This window comes from Gymnoscopelus microlampas (genome assembly GCF_963454915.1).
Source record: "Gymnoscopelus microlampas genome assembly, chromosome: 22".
Lineage (NCBI taxonomy): Eukaryota > Metazoa > Chordata > Actinopteri > Myctophiformes > Myctophidae > Gymnoscopelus > Gymnoscopelus microlampas.
Window position 1 is genome coordinate 35,393,173 of NC_139959.1, and position 17,934 is coordinate 35,411,106.

At 41.6% G+C, this 17,934-nt stretch overlaps 2 protein-coding genes and 1 long non-coding RNA gene across 4 annotated transcripts in view; 1 reads left to right on the forward strand and 2 right to left on the reverse strand.

The window, feature by feature from the left end:
- LOC311038482 overlaps positions 1 to 17,934 on the forward strand; it is a 389,296-nt gene that overhangs the window by 205,112 nt on the left and 166,250 nt on the right. The gene's annotated exons all lie outside the window — the stretch shown is intronic.
- Positions 3,631 to 13,030, reverse strand: pks1 (polyketide synthase 1; the record flags this gene model as incomplete). The annotated part of the gene is made up of 6 exons (XM_084048689.1): positions 3,631 to 9,135; positions 9,768 to 9,949; positions 10,544 to 10,747; positions 11,591 to 11,751; positions 12,202 to 12,355; positions 12,970 to 13,030. 6 exons carry the CDS (start codon positions 13,028 to 13,030, stop codon positions 3,631 to 3,633), a joined length of 6,267 nt encoding a protein of 2,088 aa, XP_083904815.1.
- LOC311038474 (ATP-dependent zinc metalloprotease YME1L1-like) overlaps positions 13,916 to 17,934 on the reverse strand; it is a 30,045-nt gene continuing 26,026 nt past the window's right edge. For both annotated transcript variants that reach the window (XM_084048021.1, XM_084048020.1), the window contains exons 17-18: positions 17,642 to 17,728; positions 13,916 to 16,699 (exon numbers count right to left, since the gene is read on the reverse strand). In XM_084048021.1, the coding sequence (XP_083904147.1) occupies positions 16,556 to 16,699; positions 17,642 to 17,728 (231 nt within the window). In that variant the 3' untranslated portion in view covers positions 13,916 to 16,555. The remainder of the gene's footprint in view (positions 16,700 to 17,641; positions 17,729 to 17,934) is intronic.

Consider the following 17,934-nt stretch of genomic DNA (forward strand, 5'->3'; position numbering starts at 1 on the left):
TGAAAAGCATTACTGATATTAGAACCTGTAACATATGATAACCAGCTGTGTAATATGAATAATCTGTACAAGATCAAATTAATTATTTTCCTGTATATTGGTATATATAAATGTAAGGCAATCACGATATACATAAAATTCAAAAAGAGAACATTCCTTTTATTAATAGAAGATTAATTAATGGAAACTATAGTGTACTCTTGTTGGGTACAAGCACAGATTATTTTCACCTGTCATCTGTGATGTTGTAATGAAAATAATGGATATTATGAATGCATAGTATTAATAGAAATAGTATGAGTGGTAACCAGCGGTGGAAAGTAACTACGTACATCTACTTAAGTGCTGTAATTAAGTACAATTTTGAGGTATTTGTACTTTACTTGAATATTTCCAATTTCCAATACTTTTACTTCTACTCCACTATATCTGGGATCCAAATATTGTACTTTTACTCCACTACATGTATTTGAAAACATTAGTTACTTTGTAGATTTTGATCCTACATTAACCACTTCAGCTCTGTATACATTTCGGCCATTTGAAAATAGCCGATCTACAAGCTCACAATGTGTCGCGATTCGACGCATTGTGAGCTTGTAGATCTGCTATTTTCAAAATATTTTAATACATTTGAAAACTTGAAATGGGACATTCTGCATAAGGAGTACTTTTGCTTTTGGTACTTTCAGTACATTTTGATGCCAACACTTTTGTACTTTTACTCAAGTAAATGTTTTATTCCGGACTTTTACCAATTGAGTACTTTTTCCAACACTGGTGGTGACTGAATAACTATTAATTACCCAGTGTATTGTTGTATTACCACAAGGCACCGCAGGGTAGCACTGTGGCAACATACCAAGTGAATGGTCTATCTATGGGCATTCCATTCCATGTTCCTCCATTGTATGTTATTTTATTAACATAAGGTAGTCCAAACATTGGTATGAATCCTTTATTGCGTTAAAAAGATTGTATTCAGAATTAACCTTCATAGTTATTTTAAATAATTAATAATGATAATGAACTTTACTTAAAAGAGCCAAAAAAAGCTACAAAGTGCTTCACAGAACAAGGTATACCAAGGGCAATTAAGAGATTAAACAGCAATGTAAACTAAACTCAGAATAAAATAACGTCTATCGATTTCTATTTATGGATTAGTCACCCCATGGAGACTTGAATTCATGGATATTTTTTTGTTTTTGTCTCATTCCTAAGCCAATAATTTGATGACCAGCAGCTGTTCCGGTAGGACACACAGAGATTCTCCTTTGTGTCTCCTACCGGAACCGCTGCCTATACCGGAATTCAAGTCCCCTTGGGGTGACTAATCGATAGAAAATACGTTATTTTTTGGTTGAACTATCCCTTTAAGAGCCAAAATAGGCCTACAGTAACTATGAAAAGGATCTGATGGGTGTGATCTGATTGGGTATTCTTTAGAAATACTTAGCAGTTAAGCAGCTGAATTCTGTACCAGATAGAGACGGGATATACCGTACCATAGCTTTTTTTCCTGCTGATCCCAGTGTATAGGGAATTACAATAGTCTTGAAACGTGATGCAATAAATCCCATGGATTAGACTTCTGTTTCCACAACTGGGTCATTTGGGTTCCATAGAACAGTGGTTCTCAAACCTTTTTTCGTGCCAAGGACCCCCAAATTGATATTTATGTGGCCGCGGACCCCCGTCTCAAAATGTTTTGTTCCAGGGACCCCCAGAAGCAAAGGTTTGTGTTAAAGATAAAGATTTAAAGATCTTAAAAAAAATCATGACCAGAAATAATTTCGCGACCCCACCGGACCCCAACTTTGGGAACCCCTGTCCTAAGAGATGGTTTTGAGGTCAGTTTTGAAAGACACCAGTGATTTCTCCGGTAATGGAAGATTATCTATTAACCCATTAAGACCGGGAATACATCTGTGTCATTTAAGATTTTAGTTATAACCATTATTTTATACTTTGGCTATTCAAAATTAGCAGATCTACAAGCTCATAATGCAGCACAGAGTGCCACGCTACGAGCTTGTAGATCTGCCATTTTTAGAATTTTTGAAAAATCCCACAGTAAAGTCTGCTTTACTGTGGGACCCCACATGTTAAAGTGGCACTATCTGATGACCTTACATTAGTGATAACAAATTGTTGTTGGTTATGAATATAATTGTAAAACCATGTATGAGTGATTCCCGCAAACCCATAATGTAACAACTTTTGAAGTAAGATGTCATAATTAACCATGTCAAATGCTTTGGATAAGTCAAGAAAAAAAATCCCAAAGCATATTCATTATTATTGAATGCAGTATGAATTTTATCTACCATTTCTTTCCTAAATCCATATTGGTGTTCATACAGAATGTTACACTCCTGCAGATGTTCCATCATTCTGTTACAGACCAACTTCTCCAGAATCTTTGAGAAACATGGGAGAACAGAAATAGGGCGGTATAGTTGCTAAATACACTACGGTCCCCAGATTTGTAAACAGGAACTACTTTAGCAATTTTAAGGTCATTGGGTATTATTCCAGTTTCTAAGGATTTGGTGAAGATGTGGGTCAAAGGCTTAACAATAGCATGACTAGTTTTGATGATTAGGTTAGACCTGACCTCGTCATGACCAGCAGCTGAATCTTTCAGACACATAATTAAGTCGATGATTTCCTTCTCAGTAGGAGGCTTGAAGCTCTGAATAGAAGGATGGCGATCTGTCAGAAACTCAGATGAAGACCCGGCCATAGGACTTACATCCTCTCTGATAGAACTGAACCGATATTGACAAAATAATTGTTAAAAGCACATGCAATGTAAGATGGGTCAGAGTAAACTCTATTTTCATCAACAAATTGTCATGGAAGAGTGGCTGAAGCCTTTTTCCTTTAGAAGCTGGTTGATGACTGATGTTAGAGGGATTTTGCTTTGTAGTGGCTATAAGTGTATTTTGTGAACATAACATTGTCTGCAGAAATTCTGAATTCCAAAAAGAAAAAGTAGAAAACACATTTATTATTGTATTATTATTACAGAGCAATTTATGCTGATCAAAGGAGTAGGCAATAGAAATAACACAATATTCTAGAAGGGTAAACAGCGGCAAATACATGTGTTTTATTTGTCATGTGTCATGACAACAACAGTTGTGTTATAACCATTATTTTATACTTTGGCTATTCAAAATGAGCAGATCTACAAGCTCATAGTGCAGCACCGAGTGCCACGCTACGAGCTTGTAGATCTGCCATTTTTAGAAATTTTGAAAAACCCCACATGTTAAAGTGGCACTATCTGATGACCTTACATTAATGATAACAACTTGTTGTTGGTTATGTGTCATGACAACAAAGTTATCCTTTGTAGTTTTGTAGTACATCCTAGTGGTCCATATGCAAGTATATCAGAGTTAGTAATCCAAAAGAACAGAAAATACTTCAGTCCTCTTCTGGAAACCACAATAAAAGATATCTAACTGCATTTCTAATGCAATCTCTTAATGCAAGATCTGCATTTTTCTATAAATGCCTTCTAAATCAGTAGATCTCAAAAGTCTTTGTGCCAAGGACCCCCCCTAATTTGAATGGGTTAAACATCATGCAATGTTACAAATATCTCAGAACCCTTTCTTATCTTTCATCCCTACCCTCCTCCTCTAGCATGTTCACCAATGTGTTTAACGTGCTGCTGGGGTCCAGTATCCTGACCAGAGGAATATTCACACCGGTCTCTTGAAAGATCTGGTTCTGTAAAGTCATGGCCAGCATCGAGTCGATGCCCAGGGCATAGAGAGCCGTGTCATCATCGCCCATCTCATCGACGCCGACGTTGCTTACGTCACTGACCATCTTCCTCACACTGTCACGTACCGAATCGTGATGCTGAACCCTGGGTTCAGTCGCTGTATCGACTTTCAGCTCTATTTCCACCAAAGCTGACAGTCGTTCCCTTAGGGAAGTGTTTTGCGAAAGCACGTGCTTATGCAGATTTCTGAAGTTGAATTTGCATATGACCTGCTGTGGGTTGTTCACCAGCAGACACTTTTCCAGAGTCTCGTGAACCTCGCACACGTCCATGGTCATCATCCCCCTCACCTCCAGGAACTTCTGGAAATTACCTTTATTCAGCAGGAGACCGAGGTTCAGGGGGCCCCAGTTTATGGCCTGCCCGGCCAGGCCGAGGTTTCTCCGGTAATGGCAGAATATGTCGAGGAAGGAGTTAGCCGCTGCGTAGTTACACTGCGATACGTTACCGATGACGGAAGAAATGGACGAGTAGCAAACAAAGAAATCAAGTTTATTGTGCAATGTTGCAAAATGAAGATTTAGCGCCCCGTTCACTTTCGGTTGCAACACCATTTGGAAGAGGGATCGGTCAAGCGTGTCAATTAATGCATCCTGTAGTACCGCTGCACTGTGAAACACGCCTTTGATTGGACAAGAGGGGAACCTTCGTCCAATCTCGGTGATTGCCTCTACCACTTGCCCTGACGCAGAAACGTCACACTGTAGATTTAGGATCGCCACTCCGCATTGTCTTTGGAGCGCTTCCATCTCAGTCTGCGTCTCTGCCGACAGAGTACTTCTGGACAGCGTTGCGATGCAACCTCCACCAAGATGCGCGATAAACTTAACAGTCTCCAGTCCCAAACCGGAGAGCCCTCCGGTCACAATGTACACACATCTCTGCTTAAAGAGTTGTCTTGGCCTCGTGAGCACAGGGATAAGAGAGCCTCTGCGATCAGAGCCTTCGTGGTCTAAAACCACTTGTTGCAGAGTATTTGCCGTAAAGTAGGACTCCGTTTTCACATTGTTCTGAGACTCCCCTGTGACTTGTGTTTGAAACGGATGCCTTTTCAGAGGCAGTGACATTGTGTCCAAACTCAATGACCTCAGCCAACACGAAATCTTTGCACTCTGTGCCTTTAGACTGACTCTCTGAAAAACAGTGGACACGTTCACTTGATAGACATGTACGTGTTCACTGTCATTTTCAAATATATTCACTGCGATCGAGGATGATATTTGATTGTTGCACACAAATATGACATGCCTCTCCAGACTGCCATGCTCCATTATCCCCTGCCAGGATAGGTCAAACGGTGGCAAGAAAACGAACGTAGAACACCGCTCAACGGTCAGGAGTTCCTTTTGGAAACATTGCCGAGAGATCACGTTCCACCCCGACCGGTTTGCTGTCAGAGCTAAGACCTTAAGTAGACCAGAGGCAGGAGATGACGAGATAATAGCCAACCTCCTGTGTTGTTTTAGCTGAGGTAACGTCCTCTGCAAGATCTCCCATGCCAACACAAAGTAAGACAAACACGAAATCTCTCTCAGAATTGGGAGACTCTTTGTGTCGTAGCATGCTGCCTCAGGAACTGTAATCCTTGAAGCGGCAGCTACAGGGTAACAACAAACAACACGGTCTCCTACCTTCAGTTTGTGGACATCTTTACCAACAGCCGTGACGATGCCAATAAAATCCAAAGCCAGAAGTTTGTGATTGTGTGAAGAGTGCTTGTTCCAGTAAAATGTCTTGCCAAAGTTCAGATGTGAAACACTGACTGGAAAATAATCAGACGAATGCACGCATATATTCAATAGTTGAATCTCAACGGACTCGCCTTGGACGACATTTCCTTGTGCTTCACAAAGCACGGCAGACATGTTGGCCACTCTGTATGGATCAGCAGTTTGTAGGAGAAAGTCCTTCTTGAATACAGCAGGGCTATCCCCCTCATAACATGAGTCTTTTAAGGGGGTACGTGCTATGGTTGTTGACCAGGCCTGGCCCTTGCTAATCAAGACCTGTTGGTGCTTGCAGCTGTTTATTACCGACACCAACGTTTGAATGTCTTCGCCTGTCACAGAGGCGAGGTCAATCAACTGAAAAGAGAGACCTGCTATCTCTGCTGCACAAGCCCTTGTCATACCAGACAACACAAAGCCAGGACTGATGTGGTCCACAACCTTCTCGGTGGATCTGTAGGTTATGACCCGGAGAGTGCAGGGGCGTTTGCACTGTTTTAGGGTTACAACCACTTGGCGAAACAGCTCACAGCATGTAACCAATGATTCAAGTGTCCTCTCAGACGATAGATGACTGAGATCCTGAACACCCCAAATGAACAGCATCTCTTCTAAATCGGGGTTAACGCGAAGCGATTCATTTAGTAATTCTTGAAGTTCGCCGGACAGCCAGTTGTCTCTGTTCATAATAACAGGTGATTCTGGGTGTACGTGTGATCTGAGTGCTTTAGCAATTCCAAAATCGTCCTCAAAGACGATGGCCTTTATCTGGGAAATCACGTCAGTCGTATGGTTGATTGAGATGTTTTCATTGTGAAAGAAAAGTGACTCGGAAGCATTTGAACGATGGCCTAAGAATGTGATTCTCACTTGCTTTAGCTCCACAAGCACATGCCCATCTTTGGAGGAAAAGCATCCGCATACGTCAAGGAAATCTGTAGTCTCTTGAGTAGCTCTAATGTACATGACCATTTCCGCCTGTAGTGCTCCTGTCACGACTACACAACCTATTGCAGAGGGGAATCCCTGCCTGGCTGTTAGCTGTCTGCTAGCTACCACAGCTGTCATTTGCAGGAAATAGTCCAAAACCACAGGATGGAGGAAGTACTCATGAAGCTGGCACAGAATCTCGCCAGGAACTGTAACTGTTGTTACAGCTTCCTTGAATTCACGCCCAAAATGCACATCGCCGAGCTGCCTAAAGACAGGACCATATTCAAATCCTCCTTGAGAAAGTGTCGCATAAACCGCCTTCTTATCGATGACTGATTTGCACCTCTGCATGATGACGTCAAGGGAAATAGTGTTCTCTTCTACCGATGGCTGGGAGTTGGTGTACCTACATGTACCGAATGCGTGTGTCGCTGAGGAAGACTGTACCTTGAATGCAGTCTCATTCTCTGCATGCTCCAGTATGATCTTCATCTGATGAAAGTCTGAACTAAGTGTAAACAGACTGTGAAAGGTTACACTGAGTTGGAGCGAGGAAACGGGCACCTTTGGCGTTAAACTCGACATCATCGCAGCGTAAGCTAGTTCAACATACAGTGCCCCTGGAGCAATGACAACGCCGTTGTTCTTGTGGTCCCAGAGATAGGGAGTAGTCTCTAATGAGAGAATGCATTTGTGCTCTTTATGGTCACGTTTTGCTTGGGAAATCATCAGTGGATGGTGAGTGGAAACGGTTGGTTTGTTTCCTTTTGTCTCAGTTTTAAAGTTCACCACTTTCCTCTGGTTATCAAACTGATAGATTGGAAAAGCAGATGGAAGTGTCTCGCAGCCGCTATAGACACGATGCCAATCTACCTGGACACCTAGCTCAAATAGTTTTGCAACTGTAGACAACATTGAATCGTAATCATTCTCCGGCTTCACCGAAGTGAGAACTACAGTGTCGTTTCCCAAAGTCTCAAGGATGTTCCTTTGCAGAGCCCTACGAGGACCGATCTCTACGAAGACAAGGTTCCTCCGTGTCTGTTTATCTTCGGTGACAGCTCTTAGTGTTTTCTCAAATAAAACGGGCTCTCTGATATTCTTTGCCCAATACCCGCCTGTGCTGAAGTCATCAATTGAATATTTATCTCCGGTCACCGTCGAATAAAGCTCACACTCAACATCATTGACAGGCAAAGGGCCAATGCTTTCCGCAATTTCACCGACTATGGGATCCATCATATGGCTGTGGTACGCGGCCGGGACATCTAAGATACGGAGGAACAGGTTTTTATCTGTAAACGTGCTGCTCAGCTTATGATGGAGCGCGTCTATCGCATCCGCATCACCTGACAGAGTGCAGGACTGAGGGCTGTTGACAGCTGCCAAGCAAACCTTCCCAGAGAAAACAGGAAGTATTTGCAAGACCTTTGCCACAGCCACATTACTGACTACAAGCATCTTGCCTCCTGTGACCTTGCTCTGGAGGGTACTGCGGTAGTAGATCACCTTCACTGCGTCCGCAAGAGACAGGAGGCCAGAACAGTGAGCAGCGGCCACCTCGCCAACAGAATGCCCGAGAATTACATCAGTTTTGACACCCCAGTGCTTCAAAAGACTGGCGATGCCAACTTGAATGGCAAAGAGAAGAGGCTGGACAACATCAGGCTTAGTGTAATCATCGTTGTCATAGCCGCCTGCAATCTTTTGCACAATGCTAGTGCTTTTGTAACTCTGGAAGAGGTTCTCAACCTCTCTGACTTTCTCTCGGAACACAGGCGCCTCTCTCAGAAGCTGCTTGCACATACCCCTGTAGGTGACCCCGCTGCCACAAAACACTAGGGCTAATCGGATGTCTGACCTGGTCGGCTCAGCCTTTTTGTTCAATGCAGAAGTCAGCTGACTTTCTAAATTTGAGACAGAAGACGTTAATAAGGCTTTCCTATACTTGTGCTTGTAATGGCTCCTCCTACATGCCGAAGTATATGCTATAGCTTGAATGTCAGCATCTTTATCTTCGCTTAGCCTCTGGCGAGTGTCTGTGACGGACAAGGACAACGATTTCTCTGAAGCTGCAGAAATGACAAAGACCTTTGGACAACCTTGGGGGATCGTTTTGGGAACCGCGTTTTGCCTGTATTCTTTCACTACTGCATGTGCATTCGTGCCACCAAACCCAAAGCTATTAATCCCTGCCACCTTCTCCAGTGACCCGCTCGTCTCCCATTTCTCACATTCGGTGGGAATACGTATGTTCAGGGCTTTGGCGTCTATACTGGCACTGTGTTCTGAGTAGAACAAAGTTGGAACAATGATCTTGTGCTTCATCATTAACAGTACCTTAATGAGCCCTGCCACCCCAGCTGCAGACTCTGTGTGTCCAATGTTGCTCTTCACAGAGCCGATGCGGAGTGTCTCTGAATCTGGAGGCCTGGCTTTGGCGATGACGTTTGAGATGCTCCCAGCCTCTGTTGGGTCTCCAACCGGGGTTCCAGTCCCATGTGCCTCTATGTACTGGACGATCTGCAGGTCAGACTCTGAGTAGACGCGGCGCAGCAGCTCCTCTTGTTGAACCATGGAGGGTTTGGTGATCGGAGTGACCGAGCGGCCATCTTGGTTGACAGCCGTTTTGCTGACAATCCCCCAGATTTTGTTGTGGTCTCTCACAGCCTTTTATAAAAGAACGTCATTGCATTATTATTATTGGGCCGGCTACTACTGTGCATCTTTGTTATTCCAATTGTTATATCGATGACACAACATGACTGAAAACAATATATCCTGATATATGACTTTCCAAAGAAGAAAAAAAAGACTGACTAATTTCAGAAACTCTGAGAGGACTCATAAAAGTAACGTTTGCCATTTGTCCCAGTTTTCTGAAAAAATTGTATGTTGCTATATCAGTCGTGCTCAAACTTTTCCATGTGAAGGACCCCAAAATTATATGTATTTGGCCACCGACCCCTATCTCAAAATAGTTTGTTCCAGGGACCACCAAAACCAAAGACTTGAGTTAAAAATGTTTACTTAAAAAATATAAAAATATATTTATATTATAAGAATTGAGCCAATGTTCAAGATTTCTAAAAAAAATGCAGATTTACAGGCTCATAGCACGGCACAAAGTGACGCGCTATGAGATTGTATATCTGCAATTTAAAAAAAATCATGACACACATATATATAGCTAAAATCTAAAATGACAGATGCTTACCCGCATTAAAGCAACTTTTGCAACTTTGCATAATTTTTCATAAACTATATGAATTGTTTGACATTAAACGGACGCAATGACATACATGTTTCAGTGGTTTCAGCAGAATGACCCCACATCCCTCTCCTCTGCCGTAGCCATCAGCTGTGCTGGAGAAAGGTTTACTGGTTCCATCAGGTGAGATCATCTTTGCCTTGCTGAGAGCAACAAACACTCGTGGCTCCATGATAAGGCTGACTCCCCCACATAAAGCCATCTCACAGTCCCCTGGATGAAGCAAGAAGTTTTGAAACAACACACGAGACACCAGTGTTGGAAGAAGTACACACATTTTTTTACTTAGGTAAAAGTATTAATAGTAAAACTAAAAGTCTGGTATTCAAAAATTTACTTCAGCAAAAGTACATAACTGTTGGCATCAAAATATACTTAAAAGTACCAAAAGTAAAAATACTCGTTACGCAGAATATCCCATTTCACAAGTTTTCAAAATGTACAGAAATCTTTTGAAAATAGCCGATCTACAAGCTCACAAAACGCGTTGCGATGCAACGCGCTGTGAGCTTGATAAAGTGCTGAAGTGGTTAATGTATGTTTTGTAAAAAAGTAAAAGCAACTGTAAAGTTTTCAAATAATTAGTAGTAGTGTATTGGAGTAAAAGTACAATATTTGGATCTGAGATGTAGTGAAGTAAAAGTATTGAAAGTACTCCAGTAAAGTAAAGATACCTCAACATTACAGTACAGTACTTGAGTACATGTACACTCAAACACATGACGCGAACCTGGTCATGAATTTTTCATTGGATATATTATGTGGACATTACTTTAAGGGGAAATGGAAGTGAACAACCACACTTACTTATCTTCATAGCCTGGCAGGCTGAATGCAGAGCAACTAGAGACGAGGAGCATGCGCTGTCGATGGCGAAGGAAGGGCCGGTGAGGTCGAAGGTGAAGGATATCCTGTTGGCAGCCACACTCATGGCCGTCCCCGTGCCGTGGTAGTGGCTTATTCTGCTGGGACTGTGGCTGAGGATGCTCTCATAGTCCCTGTTCATCAGACCTGGCAACAATAAAGTTCAGATTACATACTCTATCATCCCGTATTGCTTATACGTACCTTGCTCTGCAGCAAGGTATAAAACACAAACTTACAATGTACTGTGTATCGTTGCTGTACTGTGTATCTCAATATTCGAACTGTGTTTTTTAGTAAATGAATGCCCTACTTGATCATACTACAGTGATCATACTACAGATCTACAAGCTCGAAATGCGGCGCAAAGCTACGCGTTTTGAGCTTGTAATCTGCTAATTTTGCTATTTTGTCATTTGAATCCTGAAAAGTAAGAGTTTTGTTTTCCACCCAACAGAGACGATACAAAAAGAGTTAATTGTTTTCAAATAGTTCAAGGATAAACTCAACCACATATAATACTCAAGTGCTAAGTCCAAAACCAGCATCTATTCTACAGTAACACTAGAATATGCTGTAAGGACTCGCACACTATCTCTCCGAGTAAAACTGTTATCTACCTAAGCAATGTTTCATGATGAGGCACAAATACATTTTAAATTTAAAATGTTTCATGCATTCTTTATTTTTTAAAGATTTATTTTAGGATTTTTTTATGCCTTCATTGATAGTACAGTAGGTAGACAGGAAACGGGGAGAGACGGGGAAAGAGGGATGGGGAGTGACACGCAGCAAAGGCCGTCGGGATGGGGACTCGCACCCGCGACACGCTGTCAGGCTACATTGGAGCCCAAGTGCCCGGACCGCTAGGCCAATAGTCCGGGCCTGTTACGTGCAGTCTGCACCCAGAAAAACTGTTATTTATTTAATCAATGTCTGTAAAGCACAAAATGTAATCATGCATCCTAGATGACTAGTAGAGATGGTTACCTATGTAAACCCCGGTCCTGGTTCCACTGACTGCCTCCATAGACACGCCAGCATCTTCCAATGCTCTGTATGTACACTGTAACAGGAGCTTCTGCTGGGGGTCCATAACATCAGCCTCAGCTTCAGAGATGCCAAAGAATCTGTGATCAAACTCATTGAACCTGAGGGGGTAGATGGACAAACTCTTGTTACAGTAACTTTTATGTATATGGTTTTCAAAAGAATAATTAAAGCCTCACTATGTAACTTTTGTTAACGAATAAAATGTTATTTTGTCCAATCTGTATGGTAGAGAGTATGTTAATACCATATAACTTTTGGGGAGGTTGTATTTTGTCTCCCTGCTCTTCTATTGAGACATTTAGATCGTGTCAAAGGTCACGTCTCACCTAGACACAGGATCTGACATGAATTTTGACGTGAAGGTCAAGATTTAATTTATCCCCTGAGCAAGCAGGCAGGCTCTACTAGCTCAATGGTAAAAAAAAAAGCAAATCCAGCACTTGCGCAGGAAACCGGGTTCAAATCCGGGGTAGAAGAGGGAAAGTTACATAATGCAGCTTTAAGAAAAGGTAGAGAGAATTCGCTGCTGTCACTTTGGAGCAGCTTACCCATCTATGAGAGCGGCTTTGGTTGTCTGAGTCTTCCCAGGTTTGCTATCATCAGGATCATACCAGTATGCACTGTCGAACCTTTCTTCTGGGATGTCAGCCACACAGTTCCTCCCCTCCACCAGAACCTTCCAGAAATTGTCCTGCCCCTCACCTATTGGCAGTGGTGAAAAAAGTTTGAAAAAAAATTACTGAAGTGAAAGTATCAATACTGCAATGTAGAAATAGTTAGTTAAAAGTCCAGAATTCAAAGTAAAAAGTACAAAAGTATTGGAATCAAAATCTACTTAAAGTGCCAAAAGAAGAAAGTATTCATTATGCAGAATGTCCTATTTCACAAGTTTTCAAACGTTTAAAAATCTTGAAAATAGCTGATCTACAAGCTCACAATGATGCGACGCATTGTGAGCTTGTAGATCTGCTATTTTCAAATGGCCCGAAATACATATAAAAATAGGCTTATGGTTAATGTATGTTTTGTAATAACGATCAAAATCTACATAGTAACTAGCAACTTAAGTTTTCAAATAATTGAAGTGGAGTAAAAGTACAATATTTTCCTCTGAGATGTAGTGGCGTAGAAGTAAAAGTACTGAAAATTGTAAATTCTCCAGTAAAGTAAAAAAAAAGACCTCAAAATTGTACTAAAGCACAGTACTTGAGTAATGAGTACATGTACTTAGTTACATTACACCACTGCCTATTAGCACACTATAAGGACACATAATTAAGCAACTTCAACATAATCCCGGAAGAGATTATTCTTACCTCCTGGGAAATTGCATCCAATCCCAATAATGGCGATGTCTTCTTCTTCTGTGAGCTCCATGATCTAGCTGGTCATTTTCAGTTTAGCCGAGTTGACCGACACATTCTGTTGCCTTGCAGTCATCCTCAAACATTCTGGAATTCCCCCCCAAAACACAGAGGCGAAGCCATTTCACAAATAATGATGCTTAACTTTTGCTGCTAATTTTGCCCTCAACTGAAGATGTTCCGTCTCCATTGCCTTTTATAACCACAGTGTCTTGAATGAAAGCAAAGGGAACATGGGGACAAAACAATAGATTGTCTTGTTAGACCCTGTTGACTGTTACAGACGGCTTCATTTGTAACCAAATACACTAATTACAGGTTGACCCATTCATGTCCGGGAACGCATCCGTGTCATTTTAAGATCTCTTTGGCTATTCAAAAATAGCAGATCTACAAGCTCATATGAGCTTCTAGACCTGCTATTTTTGAAAAATGGTGAAAAATGTGCAAATCTTTGAATGTATATATATATTTTTTTATAGCAAACATTAGTAACTCACATCTTTGCTTCATGGGGGTCCCTGGAACAAAACATTTTGAGATGGGGGTCCGTGGCCCACACATATCTAAACATGTTGTCTAATCATAACAGTATGTTGCTATATCAGTGGTGCTCCAACTTTTCAATGTCAAGGACCCGCCAAAAATGATATGTATTTGGCCGCAGTGCATCTACGTAGGTGGTGCACTTCTTGCCTTTCCTGGCTTTGCCCTGGGTTGGCTCCCAGTCTCAGCTTGCTTGCCACTAGGTCTGGGTGGCCTGACACTAGTGCCCTGCCAGTCTCATCCTTCTCTGTCTGACTTTGTTTGTGTACGTTCTGCTAGATAAATGCACAGGAAATGCAGCTTTCATATCAAGTCACGTGACGGTGTTAATACAAAAAAAACTAAAAGAAACCATAGATCAACTTTTATTTAAGGTTCAACCAGGTCCATTTACAATTCTGTGAAAACAGAAGCGTGAACCAGATCATACACACTTACAGAGTATTTACATTTGCACTCATATACAAGCTACAGCAGAGTGATCATGAGCACACAAACAAGCCCAACTCAACCAACCCGAGCCAGGCATGGTGATGGGCACTGAGCCCGGTTTAAAACTCTAATCCCGTTAGAAAGTCGGAGGTTTTTCAGTTTGTAAAGTCTGATTGTTTATTTTATATCGTAATAAATGTTCGTATTATCTAGAAATTTTATATCTGACCATGTTGAAGCCTGAAGAAAGGGAGGGAGAATCCTACCCGACCCAAAACCACGGGCCGGGCCGGTCTTGGGTCCAGGTAGAGAATCAAACCTCTGAAGTTATGGGTTGAGTTTTGAACTCGATACGAGGGCCTACCACTAATTTGGAGAAAAAACAGCACATGAATAAATATAAACACTTCTGCCAGCCAGTCTGCCAGGCCGGGTTGCCTACCCCAGGCCGGTAAAATGTTGCGACTCACTCATAGCCAATCAGAATGGAATATGAAAAATCACAAAAGACACAAAAGACACAAAGTTTCATGATTTCAGAGACCATGTGTACCGATTTGCGTGAGTTTTGGTAGCAAAAACTGTTTTGAAGAAAGCGCAAAAATGGCGATAGGGAGAAGTGAAGCGCTAAAGTCATGGTGGTCGATTCTGGTACTGCAGCTTACCCCAGCTGGGGCCAGACACATACAAACAAAAAAAAACGGTTTCGACCAATGGGCTCGACTCACGAACCTGCGCAGGGAGGTGACACTACTGCGCATGCGAGACGACGTGAAACAACTCGAAAGAGCCCCGTGACGCAATTATTTACATGACAATTAATCGCCAAATTAAATTGTATAATCGTGACAGCTCTAGTTATAGCGCCACCATGAGCCCGATTTGAAACATTCCTTCCTTGGCCTACTGGGGGAGTGTGCGTGCAAAGTTTCAAGCAGCTCTGCCCAACGGTGCCGGAGATTAGTTGCTCACAGACTGACTGACGGATGGACGGACAGGACAGGACTGAAAACAACCTCCTCTGGCCTCTTTGGCCGCCCGGCCTGGCAGAGAACATAATTTATGTATTCAACAACATTATGGTGGATGCAAATGAATGACTTAAAGACAAATGGAACAATCCACAGTGTTCCACAACAATCATGAATTTCACTAAGCTCTTTGATACAGCCCCATGGTACATTCTACATGTAACTCTCTATGGTTCCACCATATAGGGCATAGCTGCGGCGGCCATTTTGTGATGACACCGACAGAAAACTCATTCATTTTTCCCATCGATTTCTGAAAATATTTATCAAAATTATTTTAAGCCTGGAACCAAGCGAAACAATATTTGAAAACCGCAAGAAATGGTTATTTATTAAATATAGTATATCATATAATTAAATATCCAAATGTTTTTTGACAAAGAATCAAATGTTTTATGGTCATGATTGACCATGATCCTGGATGGCTTTGGTTCCAGGCTTAAAATAATGTATATAAATATTTTCGGAAATCTCTATAGGAAAAATTAATGGGTTTTCTAGCTGTGGCAGCACAAAATGGCCGCCACTGATTTGCCCTATTCAAGTCTATGTACACATTACAATGAACAGTTGGCTTAAATTAAATAAATCCAAGTTTATGTCACAACTTATTTGACCTGAAGAAAATAATTGACTTGTACGTAATTCACGTGCCTCATAAATTTGATAACATACCAAATCTGAGATTTCTAAATGTACAAAAATGCTCTATAGTCAGACAGCTGTTCACCGAAAACTGAACGATGTTCTTTCAATTACACAGATGGGAGGTAAACTCCCTGGTGCTATTTCCAATCCATTCCTTGATATATATATTGTTTTAAAACAGCCTTGAAACAGCACGTCTGCACTTAATGTACCCAAATTAAAATGAGGAAATTGGTTGAAAACAAATGGGCTTAAATATATATTTTCTGCACTCCTTTTCTGTTCTGAATATATAAGAGAATACAGGAAAATAGAAAGGAGACGACAGGCCTGCAATCCATTGCACAGCTTGATTATACAATTAAGACCGGGAGCGCATCTGTGTCATTTTTATATTTCTTTGGCTATTCAAAAATAGCAGATCTACAAGCTCAGAGCTTGTAGATTTTAAAGGGAACATTTTTAACTCCGATCTTTGCTTCTGGGGGTCCCTGGAACAACATATTTTGAGATGGGGGTCCACGTCCAAATGCATATCATTTTGGGGGTCCTTCACATGAAAAAAGGTTGAGAACAACTGATATTATAGCAACATAGGATTTAGAGGACATTTGTAGAATCCCCCAGAAGCAAAGATTTGAGTTAAAAATGTTCGCTTTAAAACAATATGTGTATTCAAAGATTTGCACAAACGCTCAAGATTAAAAAAAAAAAAAGCAGATCTACAAGCTTGTAGCCGGCACTGACTGCCGCGCTATGAGCTTGTAGATCTGCTATTGTTTTTAATAGCCAAAGAAATCTAAACTGACAAAGATGCTTTCCCCTGTCTTAATGGATTATACAAACAAAGAGTCTAAATGGTGTGGTTCTGCTGATGAAGTCTAGGTGGAGGGCAGCGACTTGCCCTCCAGAACCAACTTGATCTCTTTGGCATCCAGAGTTTCGTGGTTCAACAGGGCGTCGGCCAGCGTCTTGTGCTCCTTGCTGTACGTCTTCAAGAGGCTCTTGGCTCGCTCGTACGAGTCCTGAGCGGAAGAGAAACATCCATTAATGAATCACCCGGGCTGAATCAGTGTTGATTTCGTCGACTAAAAACTATGAGAAAAATGTTCGTCAACTACCTTTTTTCACTGACGCAAACTAAATAAAAACTAAGCTATGATGACTAAAACTAAGACTAAAACAAATACAAAATAGATGAAAATGTTAGTGAGGGACTAGTAGAGAAGAGATCCAGTAGAACTAAGACAAGTCATTTCATGTTTGGTTGGGCTCTGAAAATAGCAGATTTACAAGCTCACAACGTGTCAAGCTGCGATGTGAGCTTGTAGATCTGCTATTTTCAGCATGCAACCAAGTGTAAAATATGACTAAAAGTAAATGGAAGTTTATTGAAAAGACTATGACTAAAACTAAATACAAAATTGCTGTCAAAATCAACACTGGACTGATTCGAAATGTAACATTAATTATTGGGTCTTGAGTATGAGGAGGTCAAAATAATAATAATTGTTACTATTATTTATATGTTTTCTGTGTGTGTGTGTGTGTGTGTGTGTGTGTGTGTGTGTGTGTGTGTGTGTGTGTGTGTGTGTGTGTGTGTGTGTGTGTGTGTGTGTGTGTGTGTGTGTGTGTGTGTGTGTACGTGTTGTATTTTTGTATGAGTTCTATATGCTGTAATACTTGGATGTTTTCTTTTTTGTCAAAACTTTTCGTAAGAAAGAGGCAAACATTGTGAAAATAGTCGAACAACAAGCTCACAACGCCTCGCAGTGCGAGGCGTTGTGAGCTTGTAGTTCGACTATTTTTACAAACTAAACGTAATGCCTACGATTCCAAGTGCTTGTCAGGGTGGGGGGTCCCCACTCCCCAGTTCAAATATAATTATTTTGGGGGCGGTCGGGGCCTGAAAAAGGTCTAAGCAACGTGTTGACAGGGCATCAAGTGGTGAATATATGGTGTTTCACCTTCAGCAGAACCCTGACTTCCTGCTCGATGGCGGCCTGCGTCTCTGGGCTCTGCTTGGTCACGTCGGTGTACGTCATGATGCCCAGCTGCAACCAAACACAATTAGGGTTAGAGTCCCTTCAGAGTGCAGCGTTATATTACCCCCTGGTCTCAGTAACAATTGGCGACGCCCCCTTTCTGTGACGCACGCGGGACTGCCTCTCACATGGGCGGACCGCTTTAAATAACTCCCAAAAAAAACCTGGAATACCAGATAGCACAGTGGCGTCAACGTTAAGCGTTAGGCTGTCAG